This window comes from Hemitrygon akajei, chromosome 8 (assembly GCF_048418815.1).
Source record: "Hemitrygon akajei chromosome 8, sHemAka1.3, whole genome shotgun sequence".
Classification (NCBI taxonomy): Eukaryota; Metazoa; Chordata; class Chondrichthyes; order Myliobatiformes; family Dasyatidae; genus Hemitrygon; species Hemitrygon akajei.
In genome coordinates this window covers 38,144,450-38,162,924 of record NC_133131.1, presented here as the reverse complement: position 1 = coordinate 38,162,924, position 18,475 = coordinate 38,144,450, and the positions used below count along the sequence as shown (strand labels likewise).

The window sequence follows — 18,475 nt, the reverse complement described above, 5'->3', positions numbered from 1 at the left end:
CAAGTACAGACATCTTATGAGTGATGGGGCTGCCTCAGACAAAAACCATTGACTGGAATTCCTCCTCAACATTAGTTAGGAAAAATAAACAGCCTTGAACATCAAGCTTTGTTATTGTGACATCATTTTGGCATGAATTTTATTAAATGTGAACACAAACATTAATAAATTCATTAAAATGAGATATATTTTAAACATCCATAGTTACAATGTAATATATCAACCCCACCCAGAACCCAGTGCCCAAACTCTTACCACACTGTGAAACTAAAAATGATACACATCTCTCCTGCATCCTAACATGTTTAATGGCCTCTACCTGTGGTGAAAGATCCCCTTTACCAACACCAGCTTCTCTCCTACTTGGATTTTCACCACTAACTAATTTGGAGATGAAATATTATTTTACCCATCCAGATCCTGCTCCGCCCTAAACAAAATCGAATAATTTAAGAAAAATGATTCTAAAGAATATTCAACAGCCTTTTCCAGTCCAGTGAAAACAGTCTAATTATTTCACATCTCTCCATCTGGTTAAACTTTCTCACCTCCAGTGTCATCCTGTGCCACTTGGCTCAAATATCGTATTTTCTCTGAACAAAGGCATTGCCAATATATTAACTTTCAAGGCATTATGCACTTTTACCACGTTCAGTTCATCTGCAGTCTTCAAATTCTTCCCATCAAGTGCTGTTTGGTCTTTTATTTTTCCAATATACATTAACCATTGGATACCTATTTCCATCTCTCTTTGTTTTACTCTCTACTCTTGTTCTTGTCACTGTTGATAAAGTCTTGACTGGATACGGGATTTCAACACAAAATTTCCTTCCACAGATGCTGCATGACCACCGAGTTCATCCAGCATATGGTTTGATGCTTCACTTGAGTGCAATCTGCAAAATATTCATGTTGCAACCCCCAAATACTAATTTAAACAATCTATAAAAAGAGAACAAAAGTTGATTGAGCTGAGTATTTCACTTACAACTCTCCCCCACTTTAAACTACCCCTATTAAATCAAATATTTTAAATTCACTTCCCTATCACTGCTGTGCCACTTCCTCCACACTATAAACCGACTTTTGCCTTTTGTTGTGATAGGTGTCAGGACTGCTCAATTAAGGATGACAATGGAGCCAGCACTTATGTTGACTACAGGAAGGGTGTTGAGGATTTGGAGAGGGTGCTAGGATACTGCCTAGTTTAGAGGGCATGTGCTTTAATGAGAAGCTGGATAAACTTGGGTTGTTTTCTCTGGAGCAGTGGAGGCTGAGGGGAGATCTGATAGAGCTTTATAAGATTATGAGAGGCAGAGATAGACTAGACAGGGAGTATCTTTTTGCCAGGGTAGAAATGTCTAGTACCAGAGGGCGTGCATTGAAGGTGTGAGGGGGTAGGTTCAAAGGGGATGTGAGGGGTAATTTTTTTACTCAGAGAGTGTGGATGCCTGGAATACGCTGCCTGGTATGGTGGTAAATACATCAGAGGCTTTTAAGAGACACTACATGAATATGAGGAAGATGGAGGGATATGGATATAATGTAGGTAGGAGGGATTTGTTTTTGTTTTTTTTAATTTTCCTTTTAGCTGGTTCATCACAACATTGTGGGTCAAAGGGCTTGTTCCTGTGCTGTACTCTTCTATATTCTATGTTCTAATCTCTATCAAACCATCCCTCTTTGAAATGTCTGCGTCTGCATGCCTGATATGTTGAATGAGACTTTAATACAAGATCAGGTCTCTCTCCTGGGACTGTGGTATTATTTTGAAGAAGAGCAGAAACGCTCTTCCTTTTGTCTGAGCTGCTGCCTCTTTCATGCTTTACCTTAAACAAATTTTCTATTCACCATCACACTTATTCATTCATGTCCCAAAAATTAGCAGCCGCATTCCCTGTAACAGAAACCACATAAAAAGAATCATTAGCTGCCACTGGGATTGCCTATAATAAAACGCCCCAGATAAATGCAAATCTTTCTGATTGGAAAAGTAATTAGGAAATCTATGTATGCTCACAGACTGGATATCTGGAGGAAGGCCAGTAGCTGTGGGGCTGAGTCTGAGCAAGGATTTAATTCCCTTAGAAAGGGAGGGAGGAGTCTTAGGAGAATCAGTGTTCACCAGGTTTACTCAGTGATGTTAAAATGATTGAAATTGTCCAGACATTTGTTTTCATCTTCAGTCAAAATACATATATATTGTGTTATTTTCCTGGTAGTTTTATTCTATTTATGAAAACTGCAGCGAACCACAGTTTTACAATCCCTGGGATCAAATGGGCACGTGGCCAAGGAGTGCAGTCCTAAAATGGTTAACTGTGCTCTGTTGAACAAAAGCAGTACATCCAGTTGTCACACCCAAGCACAAAAACAGTCATTAAGCTTCATCTCCCTGATGAAATGACACCAGTGACCCAAGCATGCACCACAGTCTGCTTGGGGGAGGGGTTAGGGAAATCTCACGCCCTGTGAATTTACTAATAATCCTACTGTAGACACAATAGAGTCATCCGACCAGTCATTTTCTCCCTGGTCCCCACACCTTGTAAAGGTCACCTTCCTATCTCTTGGTGGTGGAAATTCCCCTTCACATCAGGAACACCGCAGCAACACAGGAAATTTAAATTTCACATCTATTGCCACATATGTTTCACTTGATCGTATCTTGAGCTCTAGTGTGTTAACTTCACCCAGTTACACGGTAAAGTGAAATTCCAACAATAATCCAAACTGCAGCCATGTTACCAAAGGTTGGTGTTGCTTGTTTATGTTTTAAGGGAAGATTGGGGTTCACCTGTTCCTCTCACAAATTGGGAAAGTGGGAACATGCTTTTTACCCGCAAGGTCATATCCATGGTTCCAAGAAACAGCCTCAACATTTGCTAAATTGAAAGTTGTTAGACCCTGCCCCCCCCCCCCCCCAGGAGTTGGTGAGAGGGCAATCCTCAACAATATTGTCTACATACCAATTGTAGATAAGTTCAATGGGAACTGACACTTAATGAGTGGAGGGACCATGGGAACTGGGGCACTGGTGACAGGTTGGTCTGTGGATCAGATGACCTAAGAAGAAATGGGATCACAGGAATTGGGGATCCAGTGAGTGGTGGGGCCATGGTAACTGGGGACCTGGCGAGAGGTGGGAATCATGGGAACTGAGGTGTGGGGAGTATTTGGGCCATGGGAACAGGAGACCTGGCTAGTGGTGGGACCACGGGAACTAGGGCATTGGAAGTGATGGGAGCATGGGAACTGGGATGTGGGGAGCAGTGGGACAATGGGAACTAGGGCATGGGGAGTATTGGGACAACGGCAACTGGGGCATGAGGAATGGTGGGACCGCAGGAACTGGGATCCCATTGAATGGTGGGACCACAGGAACTGGGATCTCAGTGAGTGGTGGGACCACAAGAACTGAGATCCCAGTGACTAGGGCATGGGGAATGGTGGGATTGCGGGAACTGGGACATGGGGATTGGTGAGACTGTGGGAACTGGGACATGGGGATTGGTGAGACTGTGGGAATTGGGATCCCAGTGAGTGAGACTGGGAACCTGGTGAGTGGTGGGAATCATGGAAACTGGGGTGTGCGGAGTAGTTGGGCCATAGGAACAGGATACCTGGCAAGTGGTGGGACCACAGGAACTGGGGCATTGGGAGTATTGGGGCAATGGGAACTGGAGCTTGGGGATTGTTGAAACTGGGAATTGGGGCATGGGGGAGTGGTGGGACCATGGGAACTGGGATCACAGGAACTGGTGCATGGTGAAAGATGGCTAGATCTTAATCTCATTGAGTGAAATATAGAGTTAGCATTGTGGAGGAATTTGTTATTTACTTCCATTGATTCCTACTCCATGTTCCAAAGACGGGAGGCACAGCCTAGTCAGGTTAGCTTCTTGGGGGTGAATGCTCAGCTTACGGTTTAATGCATGATCACAGATTGCGGTGCACATTCAGGATATATCAATCAGTTTATACTGTTGAAAGCAAATGATGTGGTATCGATGTCAGTGAGTGACACTGTCTCCTTTATTAGTCTTTGCCCCCCCACCCCATTATCAATCGACTTCTTCCCTGCTGAGTGACACAGTCTCCCTCATCGACTGCCGCAATTTATTCTTTAGGCTGTAACATCGCAGCCTCTGTCAGTGAGCTTACCTACTTTCACTCAGTCTACGAGTGAGTTACACATGCACCCCACGTTAACGGATGATGGATTCCTTCTGTGCCATTGTTGTGTGCCAGCTTACACAGACTTTATTCCTTGATCTCTATCCAACTACCTGATATAGAATATTTGAAACTTATGAAATTGTTCAGGGGGTGAATTCCGAGTTTCACATTGATGTGAAGTTGTTTCAGGGTTTGATGAAGTGTGTCACACTTGATGACATACTTTTGGCATGGAAATCTTTGATAGTATCAAGTCTGAGGTTTCGACTTCTCTGGTATTCTTGCAAGTTTTGCAGCCAACTAGAACACACAGGATGGCTAGAAACTGTGCATTGTAAGCCTCAAGACCTTACGTAGCCGTATCTGCTCCAGCCACATCTCAGAACAGTAGGACTGAATATCACACAGATATACAGCATGGAGCAGACAATGGGAACTCTCTTATTACTGAGCACAGTCTCCTCTCTGCTTGAACTTTGCATGGCCAGGTCACAGTAATACTAACATTGCCCTCTTTCTGCATTAAGAACATTCTCTATCAGTGGACAGATGTGCTTTCCCCTGGTATGTGTCAAACTGGAGGGCAGTAGGTCCCATGACAGGTAAGAGCAGCCACACACAGTGAAGATCACATTTTCCCTTTACCTCTTTGGCAGCTTTTTTTAAATGGAGCTGCATTTTGTCTGGCATGGGTAGAAGTTCTTAGGATCTAATAAGTCTTTCAGTCTATCAGCCTGCTAGCAACATAGCAGAGACTAACATGATACCCCACAGAAAATATGCACCTTGAGACTGAACACTTGTTTGAGTCAGGGAACACGGCAGTGACATTTCAAGGCATTTTCCTTACATGAATTTATAAAGGCATTGCTGAACTGGCACAAGATCCCTCTAAATGGGTCTGATCGATCCAATTTCAAGGTAGTTGTGTTTTTCTTTTCTTTGCACTAAATATCTTGACATTTTACTGTACTTCACCCTTAACCTGTATGGAAGAGTGTATTCTTTCTCTTCCTCACAGCTCAGGTTCCTATCTTGTGTTCGTCAAATAGTTCAAACGTATAACATAATAATTACCTTTGTTCTAAATCATTTACTGTATATGGATTGTAATAATCTGAAGGCCCAGTGCTGATCTATGTGGGAACCCACCAGTAATAGTCTGCAACTCGTAGATAACCCATTCACTCTAGCCTTGTTTTATCAAATCCTCTTTCAAGAGCTCTGAGATAATATTTCTAGATTGTCGCTTCAGATCCCTGGAACCCCTCCAAATTACCTGCTATACTTGGTCAGTGGTCAGGAGTTATGATTAGTGAACCAGAGTTCCTTGATCATGATTGAGTCTGAACTAGGATCTGAAGTGTTCTCAAATTCTGCAACACAAAAGATTCTGCAGATGCTGGAAATCCAAAGCAAAAATGGGAAAGGCACTGAGGAGTCAGGGAGTATCTATGGAAATGAACAAACCATCGATATTTTGGGATGAGATCCTTCTTCAGGACTGGAAAGGAAGGGGGATTACACCAGAATAAAAAAGTGGGGGGGAGGGGAAGGAGGATGAGGTAGAAGGTGATAGGTGAAGCCAGGCAGGAGGGAAAGGTCAAGGGCTGGAGAAGAAGGAATCTGATAGGAGAGGAGAGTGGACCATAGGAGAAAGAGAAGGAGGAGGGGCACCAGGGAGAGGTGATACCACTTATCCAAGTGCCAGATTAAGGAAGAGGGAAGGGGCTGAAGAAAAAAAAACAAGTAATAATCTATATTCATGCCATCATGTTGGAGGCTACCTAGACAGAATATGAAGTGTTGCTCCTGTCAGAATGGGAATGGGGATAAGAATTAAAATGGTTGGCCACTTAGGCCACTTTTGATGGATGGAACAGGGGTGCTTGACAAAGCGGCCCCACAATTTACAGCGGGTCTCACCAATGTAGAGGAGGCCACATCAGGAGCGCCATATACAACTGACGACCCCAACAGATTCGAAGGTAAAGTGTTGCCTCACCTGGAAGGACTATTTGAATGGAGGTGAGGGAGAAGAGGAATGGGCAGGTGGAGCACTTCTGTCACTTGCAGGGTTGTGTGCCAGGATGGAGATTCATGAATAGGGATGAATGGACAAGGGAATCACAGAAGGAACGATCTCTGTGGAAAGCAGAGAGTTGGTGGGGGGGGGGGGGTTAGGTAAGGATGTGTTAGGTGGTAGGATTTCATTGAAGATAACAAAAGTTATGGAGAATGACGTGTTGGGTGCAGAGGCTCAGTGAGGAGAAGAGGAACTCTCTCCTGTGGGAAGATGGGATGAGGGCAAATGGAGAAGTCGCAGGTGAATGTAGCATCAATGTTGGAGGAAGGGAAACACAGTTCTTTGAAGAAGAAGGACATCTCTGATGTCTTGAAAAACGACATTTCTGATGTGCTCCTGCAATCTAATGTCCCGGAGGGCAATGTGACTGGTTACCTAGATAGTGATCTTGTGTCCCTGGGTTTTGAACTAGTACCCAGGACAGAGACCTACAGTTCCTGGAAGGCAAGCTTTTGTGTTCAGCATTGATTTGCTATTGCCAGATAGTGATCTTGTGACTCAGGATTATGATCTGTTGGATTTGGATCGGAATTTTAAGACTCCTTGCAGCAGTAACTTGAAAGCAATCGAAAACTGCTGAGACACAAAGGGTGATTGACACAGTGTGACACCCTTCCAAACAACGAATTTTCCAGGTCGAAAAAGAAGAATAATCTTGTAGTGATAAAAACTAACTTAATGATATAATGACTTTAGCGTTCAAATCAGCATAACTAAGAATTCTAATAAGCAATATAACTAAGCGATACTAAGTGTAATTAGTGTTCCAATATGTGTAGCCAGTGACTTAAGCGAAGTTTGCCTAACTAATTCGCAGTCAACAAAGTTATATCATTTCCCGTGGCTCATTCCTTCTGGCTAACCCAAGTAACTAACCCCAAGTGTGAAAATGTAACTATACTCATTTGCTACCATACCCCAACACACGTGACAGATTACCATGACAAACGTGATGAAATACTATACAGACAAAAATTAGATACATGACCCCTGCACTCCTGATACTGACTCTGCAATACTACCTGGACTTAACAACATTAGCGACTCATTGTGCAGACGAAAGGAGCTTAACCACTCCTTAATGGCTACGTCATTTTGATCTATCACATAATTCTCTTTGTTCTACCATTACCTTCTCCACCTTCACCGTTATTTATAGAAACTTAATTATTTTATTTATTGAGATACAGCACAGAATATTCCCTTCCGGTCTCTCGAGCCACACTGCCCAGCAACCCCCTGATTTAATCCTATCTTAATCACGGGATAATTTACAATGGCCATGTAACCTACCAACTGGTACATCTTTGGACTGTGGGAGGAAACCGGAGCACTTGGAGGAAACACACACGGTTATGGGGAGAATGTACAAAATCCTTACAGGCAGCAGCAGGAATTGAACCTTGGGCTGTGTGTATTGTAAAGCGTTGTGCTAACCAATACGCTACCGTGTTTTCTCTTTTGCAGTTCTGTAGGGTTTTTGGCCTGAAACCATAACTGTTTCTCTTTCCACATATGTTGCCTCAATTGGTTTTTTTTTACCATTTTTATTTCAGATTACCAGTATCTTGACTTTCACTATCTGCTGTCTCTGGATAACAATTTAAAGTCCTGATAGTGATCTATTATCTCTGAACAGTAATCCGTTTTCTCACAATAGTGATGTTGAGTCTCTGGATAATAATCTGAGTTCTTTTGATATTGGGTAGCAATGAAGAGTGATCCAGAATCAGCAGAAAGTCAGGTTTCCCCATTGCCATCTAGCACTATCGAGGTCTCTTGTAATACCCAATTTCACCATTGTGGGATCTTCCTTGTCAATATCACACCAGCTAGTACCTTTATTTACTAATATTTTAAAGAATATTGTTTTTAAAAGGGACTCAAATGATGAGGCCACTCTTTTCAGACTTGAAACATAATCGGGAATGTTTAGTTACAATGTAAGTACCTCCAGTTCTTCCATTGCAAATTACCTTCCCATCTCACACACTCACACACTGCAAGTCATTACTATTTATTCAGCAAAATATCATCATGAAATTTTAAGTACCCTGTTTCTCTCTTCAGTGCAAAGCTCTGCCAGAACCAGAGGCAGAACTTTAGGCGTTGAGTGAAGAGATGAAGAGTGGAACTCTACACTTGGGAAACAATAGAAAAAGCAAAGAGAATGCAGGCAACAGCAAAGCGGCTGAAATTGCAGAACAAGGCACAACACTCAACAGTTGATCATTGTGCATGATCCAATGAGAGGCTTAAATCTGTCATTAGTATGAGTTCTGTGAATTCTGACCCTGTTGTAACCTTTATAATTCAACACTTCATCATCAACTGATTTTTCTTTGCGAAGTGGATACCAAGTAAACATGTAGTCACCCAACCATGTCTCCAGTAACAGGTTTTTGAGCATTTTTTTAAACCTGGTTAGCCATTGTCTGCTCTTATACACTTCATAGTTTCTCAAGCGCTTTATCTTAAATCTAAGGTGGCACTAGCTTCTGATCAATGTTACTGGAAGTCAGAAATTCAACGCTCGTACCTACAACTGCTCCTCCTCTGACCCTTTCTTCTCTTTACTCTTGATCCCTATCACCCTCCCCCTTTCCTTCTCTACCCTCTCTGTCTGCCCATAACCAACACAGTGCTTCTACAAGTTCCCCTCCCCACCTATCAGATTCAATCTTCTTCAGCCCTCTCCTATCAGATCCAACCTTCTTCAGCCCTCTCCTATCAAATTCAATATTTTTCAGTCCTCTCCTGTCAAATTCAATCTTCTTCAGCTCTTCCACCTACTGACATCATTCCCACTTTCATATCCTCCTTCATTGCCCGGCAACACCCTCCCTCACCAATCACCTGCCAGCTCTTGATCCCCCTTCCCACAGCATCTCTCTCTTCTCTAGCTTTCCAGTCTATTTCCCTCCTTGGATACACCCTGACTTGCTGACTTTCTCTGGCATCTTGTGTGTTACACATTCCTGTTTTTCTTTGCTCTTTTCCACACGAGTTAACCTGTTTAAACTTGCTAGAAGTCTTCACTGAAATAACAGATTATGTAATTATTCAAAAGGTATATCAAGGGTTGTTATAAACTGAATCAATAATTGACTTGCAATCCATAGGAATCCACCCTTTTTATAAATGTTACAAATATTGAGAACCTTCTATCCTTCAGAAAAAATACTCACCATCTTTTTGCAGTGAGAAAAGACATTAGAAAACAAACACAACTGCTGCATTTTTGATACAAAAGATCTTTTATTGAAATCATGTTGTACAAAACCGTGCATGTACATGATACATTCTTTCACCATCATTCCTAAAAAACCCTCAAAACTGGTATTTCTGCTGTGACCTAACTCATTGCCAATGACACCTCCCAGGCCCTTCCACAATTTGTATTTTCTCTTTCCTCACAGTGCTTACATGGAATATTGGGGCCTCTCTTCTTTGCCCCAAGACCTCTCACTCCAAACACTGAATTTTGGATGATTATTTACCTGCTCTTGAACGCTGGACAATAATGGTGTAGAGAATGAAGGACTGAAGTAAAGATAGAGCAGATAAAGTGGGAACAGTGGAGTTTTGAGAAGCTTAGATAGATAAAGTTGCAAAAGTGTGGGGTCAAAGTGATTCAGCAGAACGGGAGATTAAACCAAAAACTGGTGTCAGCACTGCACTAGGGAGAACCTGTAAAAAAAATTGCCTGTCATTTGAAGAGCAAGAAAAATAATTGATATATTCTCTGTGACTTTCACCCAAGGACAATCTGAGACTACATAGAGTATTAATATTACTTTTCACAGCCAATAAATAACTTCTGAATCACTGTTGCTGTTTGGGAACTGTGATAAGGTGGAATGTGACTTGAATTTCAGAAAAATCACTTCCATGTTAATAGCAAACTAACTTAGCTACTCACAGATTTAAGCAGTTACAATTACCATAGTAACCCTTGCAATGATACTTGGTTATGTGTATTTACACATTGCCCCGAGGAATGGCAATTATGTTAAGATCACTGAGGTTACAGAGAGCTGGCACAGGTTCAAAAGATCTTTATGGAATTATAGAAACATGTGGCACTGAAATGGCATTTGACCATTTGTCCATTCTGGCTGAGAAAGACATCTCTAGTGAAATCTCACATCTCAAATCTCAGTTTGTAGCATCATAGTAATATGCTGAGACAAACTGTGGAGTATCTCTCTCAGATTAATTTTCCCTCTAAATTTTATCTCCTTTGTACATCTGGTATATGATGGCATGCAAACCGTTATTCTAAGCAACAGGTCCACCAAAGATCAGGGCCAAACCGGATTCTGTCATTGTTCCAACTCTCTACTCTTTCTTTTTTGCAGCTCATCTTCAACAGCTTCCTGCTAGAAGGGATGAATAGGAAACTGTTCAACCCACCTTCATTCCAAAGTCAAGTTCAAGGTCATTCTATCCTCAGTCATTGAGCTGCCAACATATGCATGTATACATGTCAGAGGCCAGGGTTCCAGACACTGAGTCAATCCACAATATAAATAATACATTTACCACCCTTTACCAACACTGCCCCCAACAATAAATGATCATGAAGAAACCTTGGTTGATGTGAACTGCTTCCCAGGTCTCAGAAAGCATCACTTTGCAAAGGGAGACTTTCATGACTGTTTCCACTTGCACCAGCACCAATTCTGGGTTTCAGAGGAAAAGTGTGACTGAAGCTCCAGTCCTCAAACCTGGGGCAAAGGTCATGCACTACTAGGTAACAATAATCCCCACTGTCTTGTATGCTTCACAAACATGGTCTATCTACAACAGCATCTTGAAGCACTGGAGGGGTACTAACAATGCTGTTTCAGAAAAATCTCTCAGTGCAGAGGCATCATCAGTTTCCTCTTCCAGGCCAGCATCTTCTAAACAAAACTAGTGACTTTAAATGAATGGGCTACACCACCAGTTGAAGTTCTGTTACAGAAAGAGATTATCAGAAGAGGAGGAAATAGACCCTTGAACTTTCTAGAAATCTGATCAATCACCACCTAAAATTGCGGCAGAACATTTTGGGTCCCCAAAATTTCTTCACTGGGATTGTGGAGAAACTCAGCAAAAGTAATGGAAGTGGTACTCCACGTCCCAAAATATTCACCCACTGATTTTATCGAGCACCTCATGTTTACCTGTGACCTCTTAGACCCTCACCATTAGGGAGGAGGTACTGTAGTATTAGGATAAGGACTGTTTGGATGGGAAAGAGCTTCTTCCCCCAGCCCAAGGGATTACTGAACTCCCTGCCACCTCCCAGGTCTCATCACAAATGAAGCACCAGTCACGTTATACTGTTTACTCTTTGATTTGTGTTGTAAATGTACCTTATGCTAAATGTCAATCTTCTGGAATAAATTTTATTTTTTGTTAATTTATTTGTGGTAATATTACTTCATGTGTGAGTTATATATACTGTGTTGTGCACCTTGGTCCAGAGGAACCTTCTTTTGCTTGGCAGCATACATGTATATGATTGAATGATAATAAACTTGAACTTAGGTACCCTGGATCCTGCTTTGGCCTCATCAAAACTTGCAGAGCCTGAATAGAAGCAAATTGTCATCAGTCCTGAGGGACTGCTTAAGAAGCCCTTTTACATACTTTTTCAGTGTAATGAGGCATTCTGCAAATTCACCAAAATCCATGCAATGAGTTCTCCCAACTGGAGAGTGAAAATATTTCTTTACTTTATAAGCTTCAAACTTATTGACCTTCATTAGCTGAAATGGCTCTCTCCTTTCATTCTCTATCTAAGGCCCACAATATTTTAGATACCAATTAAAGTTTCCATCGGCTTCCTTGATTCTAAACAACCCAGGCTATCAGATATTCCTTCATGGCTGATTATTTCCCCCCCAGTTTATAAATCACGATAGTATTATTTTTGGCCTTAAGTAAACAGTTTCCATCTGGCAGTAAGGTATTCAAGGAATTAGATGCTTCATGAATTTCCTTAGGGCTCCTCTACTTCTCCACTGCAAAGGCTTGTGGACATAAAAATACACATTAAATTTGTGGCAATAGAGAAGGGAATGCCTAAAAGAGATTCACGTACTTTGTCTACATTACAGCCAGAGACTGTTTTAATTTTCTGCCAGTTTATGAGTAGCAGGAGTCATCTGATGGAAGTTGCATTCAGTCAGTTCCCAAGTTTTTCTGACATCCCTATCTCTTGGATTCCTTTGAAGCAGTTGATGAAGCTCTCCCAGTTTTCCCATCATTAAACAGCAAAATCTTTTCACAATAACTAACAACCTTGACTTTAAATCTCAGTGGAATATTGTTATGGAGTCATAATGTCATACAGCATGGAAACTGTCTTCAGACCAATTTGTCCTGTTTTAAAAAGCCCTGTGCTACTTGTGCCTTCATGATCTTCACTATCCTAGAGTAATCAAACAAAAACTCCAGAGAAGTCACCCACGCACACAGCTTTAATCATTCACATCATTTAGACTGTAGACCGTAAGATATCGGAGCAAAATTAGGCCTTTCCCTCATGGGTTTATTATCCCTCTCACCCTCATTCTTCTGTCTGCTCCCCATAACTTTTGATGCCCTTATTAATCAAGAACCTATAACCTGTTTTAAATATACACAATGACATGGCCTCTACAGCCATCTGTGACAATGAATTCCAGATTCATCACCCTCTGCCTGTATATGGGCTATACCTTCTTCCTGGGCAGTTGCTTTCTCCCAATCCCCACAACGTCCCGGCCTTTCCTTTGCATATATTAAAAACTTTTTGTTCCATAAATATCTGAGGTCAGTCAGCAGCATAACCACGTTCCTAATCAAATGTTGAAACTTTGTTTTTTTTCCCCAAAGAGTTAATTAACATGCCATCAGCTGATGGCACAAAGGCTGAGCTTTGTATCCAATACTTGGTGGGGGAGGGAGTGTTTTTAAAATTATTTACTAAGGTTTTTGAATAGATTCCCAAAAATGTTTTCTGAAGTTCAGCTTTGCTTCAGTGTAACATGTTAGTCTTAGCATTTTAATGCTTAGTTTTGGCCAGCATTGGTACAAAGCTAACCAGTGGAAAGTTTGCATTAACATCTGCCTCCTATTCCTTCATTGGTGATGTAGCCAAATTAAGAATAAGATTTGAGAAGCAATGAGCTATGGTTAAGATCAAACCATGGTTCCAGATTTGATAATTGGAGACACTGAAATATGGGACATCAAGGAAATAAATGTTAAATTATCCAAAAGACTTTTAGATATTTCCAATATATGTGAAGACTATGTATCTCTTCGAAGTTAGCTTGATGACAGCAACAGGTGTCAGAAACTTGTACGCAGGACGCACTCTCCTAGCAAAAATACCACAATCCGGTTGAACCACCAGCGTGGATAACTTCAGCACTGAACTGGTTCCACAACTGAACCACTTTCAAGGACTCTACAACTCATGTCCTCTGTATTATTTATTTACTATTCATTCTTTTTTTTTGTATTTACACAGTTTGTCTTCTTTTCCATATTCGTTATCAGTCTTTGTGTGTAGTTTTTCATTGATTCTATTGTATTTCTTCGTCTTACTGTGAATGCTTGCAAGAAAATGAATCTCTGGGCAGGATATGCTGACACTTGTGTACTTAGATAGTAAATGTACTTTGAACTTTTGATCTTTGAATGGCACCCATAATAAACCATTGTGGATGCAATACTGCTTCCAGAGAAGCTTCTTCCTTCCAAAATCTCAGCACCTTCCTTTCTATCCAATACTACATTCAATTTATTTGTTCCATGATGCTTAACCATTCTTAACAGCCTCATACTGGTAAGGAGCTCCTGAAAATCTAAATATATTTCCTTATCAATTTGGTTCAGTAATTCCCTCCTCAGAGAATTCCAGAGGATTAATGGGTTAGAACCCAGTAATTTTAAATTCACGCTGACTGCTACGTTAGCCTCCGCACTCTTTAGTTTAGCAATGAAAGCATCCTGTGAAGCAAATCCAATACTTGTAAATTAAATACTATGTTATCCATCCTGAAAGCTTGAAATTTATCTTTCTGAACAGTAGCTAGCCTTAGCTGTTGGCATTCTTGTGGCTGAGTTAGAAAACTACTGGTTAAACCCAGGCCTTCAACAAACATTCTAAAGTTCAAAGTAAATTTTATTATCAGAGTACTACCTGTCACCACATACAACCCTGAGATTCTTTATCCCTTGGGAACTCAAGTAAAGCTATAGAATAATAACTATAAAAGGATCAATGAAAGAGCAAGTAGAGCATAGAAAACAACAAACTGTGTAAATGCAAATGTAAATAAATAGCAGTAAGTAATGAGAGCATGAAGTGACAAGATAAAGAGTCCTTAACGTGAGACCATCGATTGTGGGAACATCTCAATGGATGAGTGTAGTTGTCCTCTTTTGTTCAAGAGCCTGATGGTTGAGGGGCAGTAACTGTTCATGAACTGTTCTATCTTATAACTTCTATGTAAAGATAAGACACCTTTGCTTAGCTAGGCATAAAGTATTCCATGAAGGTGAGTGGTGGTGTTCTCAGTAAACAACAAACAAAATTTGGTTGCTTATATGCTGCTTGAGTAAGTCTGGTTTGTGTAGATTAGCCGGCACAATTGAATCTGATGTGGAAGGGTTGGGGAGCAATCCTGAAAAACCTGCACTCAAGGATGAGGAATTTTATTGCATTGTTATCTTGTTCCCTGGTCTTTTGCTCAAGAGGTAAGGTCATTTACTAATCTATGTCAGCTCGTGGAGAAGTATCACTGAGAGTTAATTCCATTCAGTTTCCAGCAGGACTCAATCCGTTGGATTGGCCAAAGTCATAAACCTTACTGCAAGTCCTAGTAGGAATAACTTTGAGTTCAAGACTGAAACAGGACACGGTCAAACCCTAATACCTGTATACTTTATTCTTACACCTATTGGTATGGAGCCAAGAAGCAGCCAGATAAATGTAATTGTTCAAATTATTAATTCCATATAGAAGCTAATACAAGTTTGAAACTGGCTGTGAACTTAATGAGTGGCTTAATTTTATTGAGATCTGCATTAACTATTAAATTGTGTGTTACATTTCTCAAAGCAATCTAGTGTTCTACTAACCTGGCGCATCTCTTTAACAGTGCCAATCTCAATATGCAGTAAATGCAGGCCAAGTGTTGCCTCTTGTAATTTGTTGAAATCATTCACAAGGGATATTGTAACTGCTTATAACTTGCATGTCAATGACCTGATTTCTATTTTTCTGAATATAGTTTTAAATCCACGACAGTGACGTTTACATATGGCACCCAGCTCAGCTACAAGATGGTGGATTATTGTAGATCAGGCAGCAGGACCTTTTGTTGGACAACTAATTGTCAATTAGGAGTTGCATACTCAGTTCCAGCGTTAACAATGAACAAGAATTGCCCAAAACAGGTGGAACAGCAGACTTTAAAAAAAAAAAGATTTATGCCAAATTGTTCAAAGTCTGCTTGTTTACATGTACAGTTCTTGCTCTTTTCATGCAGATAACAAAAAATAACTCTGAGGAATTAATGTAACCCATTTCCTTTCAGACACATAGCACCAATTACTAGCGTAGTAATTACAAAGGGGGGGTGAAGTTTTATGAGGGGGAACCTCTTCACTCAAAGGGTGGTGAGAGTGTGAAACCAGCTGCCAGTGAAAGTGGTGGATCAGGGGCAATTTCAACATTTAAGAGAAATTTGGATAGGTACATGGATGAAAGGGGTATGGAAGGCTATGCTCTGGATGCAGGCCAATCGGACTAGGAAGATTAAAGGTTCAGCACAGACTAGGTGGGCTGAGGGGCCTGTTTCTGTGCTGTCATGTTCAATGATTCTACTTACTCCCAAACATGGAAGCCATTCTCACGCCAGATCAGTTAGCTCCAAGGTAAGCCCTATGACTTCTACTCAAGGGAAAATTTCCACCACTGAATCGATTGCCAGAGACCGCATTCAAGAGCCATGTCTAACCTTTCTTATGATCACCAGAGGCAGATATTTCAGGAGATGCTGCTTTGTTTCATTTAGGATAATGTTTGAGAGTTCTCATTTCAGTCTCATCGGCTATTGTCCAGAGCAATTCGAGATCCAGTCAGATCTGAGCTGTAACAAAGCAATATTGACCCAACTGGGTCTTAGTGAGGACATCCAGTTTCTCAATCATGTTTTATCTTTCATGCAAAGAAACTTGTACCTGTGAGCAAGACAGGTCAGACCAACCTTCATTTTCAGGCTACTCATTCCACTGGCTACATCACAAAGCAAATAATTAACACAATTCTTCAAGTCTCCCAGATGCTCAATCACATTCATGGACTGTACAATCCAGGCCATTTAGGTGGATACATTTCCAGAGAATTATCCTCTGGAACTAAAACTAGAAAATCCACCACTATAAAGGGGAAGTTTGAAATATTTCTTCATGACAAATCCTACAATTAACCACTTATGAAGAGACATTGTTCCTTTAATCAGATGGTGTCGGTCTATTGCTAAATACTGCATCAGGATTCTACCTCTTATTTTGCAAGCACACTCAGGAGCAATCCAAGATCCCAAAATGAAAATCCATTTCTCCTCCACTGACTCTTACTCAAAGACTGCCTTCCACCTAATTGCTTTTTCCTTCCTTTCCCGACAAGGTATGTTAGATGTGGTTTTGTCTGTAGTGTGTTATTCTGTTGTTCCCCCATCTGCAATGACTTGCATAGAACAGTATTTGGAAGGCCTGTGCATGCTCCTATCGGTAGGGCGGTTGCTTCCGCACTGGGTACTCCCTCTGAATCTTAAATGGCCGAGGGGTCCAGAAAGGAATCTGGCCGAACAAACGCAGGCCTGAGCGAAGTGCCTGGGGTGTGAGGGGAGTGCTCGGCTGTGAAGCTGCAGGCTGGTGCTCGTGCAGGCTGAGCGGAGGCAGGTTCTTGCTCTGAGGAACAGGTGACGATGCAAGGAACGGGCTCATGGTCTCCGGGGTTAGGATGACGGCGTGCTTGAAGCCCTGACGCTGATGGAGCACGTGGCGCACAGGTCCATTTCTCAGGTTAGGGGGGGCATTTTGGGAGGCAGTTCGCTGCTCCACCCTCTGCTGCACTAACCGCTGCTGACTCCGCTTGTCCTTCTTAATCAGCTCCTGCAGCTTCTCCACTTGAGTTTTCCTCACGTGGCAAAGTTTCCTCGACCTGTGGAACCTCTGCAGGAAGCTCTCCAGTGACATCTTACCAGCCAAGAATGTGTCAGTGATTTCCTATAAAGAAAAAAATAATCTCGTTATAAACTCTGAACCTGGATAGACCCCAAAGCACGCTATGGTCAGAAGAAGTCTCTGAAACAAAAGTCTGTGAACAAAACAAAAGAAATGATTGTTGACTTCAGGAGGGCACGGAGCGACCACTCCCCACTGAACATCGACGGCTCCTTGTTAGAGATCGTCAAGAGCACCAAATTTCTTGGTGTTCACCTGACAGAGAATCTCACCTGGTCCCTCAACACCAGCTCCATAGAAAAGAAAGCCCAGCAGTGTCTCTCCTTTCTGCGAAGGCTGAGGAAAGTCCATCTCCCACCCCCCACCCTCATCACATTCTACAGAGGTTGTATTGAAAGCATCCTGAGCAACTGCATCACTGCCTGGTTCGGAAATTGCACCTTCTCGGATCGCAAGACCCTGCAGCGGATAGTGAGGTCAGCTGAGAAGATCATTGAGGTCTCTCTTCCCACCATTATGGACATTTACACTATTCGCTGCATCCGCAAAGCAAATAGCATTATGAAGGACCTCACGCACCCCTCATACAAACTCTTCTCCCTCCTGCCGTCTGGGAAAAGGCACCGAAGCATTCGGGCTCTCACGACCAGACCATGTCACAGTTTCTTCCCCCAAGCCATCAGACTCCTCAATACCCAGAGCCTGGACTGACACCTTACTGCCCTATTGTCTTGTTTATTATTTATTGTAATGCCTGCACTGTTTTGTGAACTTTATGCAGTCCTGGGTAGGTCTGTAATCTAGTGTAGTTTTTTTTTTGTGTTGATTTTTACGTAGTTCAGTCTAGTTTTTGTACTATGTCATGTAACACCATGGTCCTGAAAAAACGTTGTCTCATTTTTACTATGTACTGTACCAGCAGACATGGTTAAAATGACAATAAAAGTGACTTGACTTGAAAGCTCTCACCAA

The 18,475-nt window shown here is 41.7% G+C and overlaps 1 protein-coding gene across 1 annotated transcript in view; it reads right to left on the bottom strand.

Annotated features, from left to right (window-relative positions):
• Nucleotides 1-9,503: 9,503 nt before the first annotated feature.
• The window catches only part of vps37d (VPS37D subunit of ESCRT-I), a 64,315-nt gene continuing 55,343 nt past the window's right edge, over nt 9,504-18,475 (bottom strand). Inside the window, exon 4 of the mRNA XM_073053638.1 lies at nt 9,504-17,545. Coding sequence (XP_072909739.1) covers nt 17,042-17,545 — 504 coding nt within the window. The 3' untranslated portion in view covers nt 9,504-17,041. The remainder of the gene's footprint in view (nt 17,546-18,475) is intronic.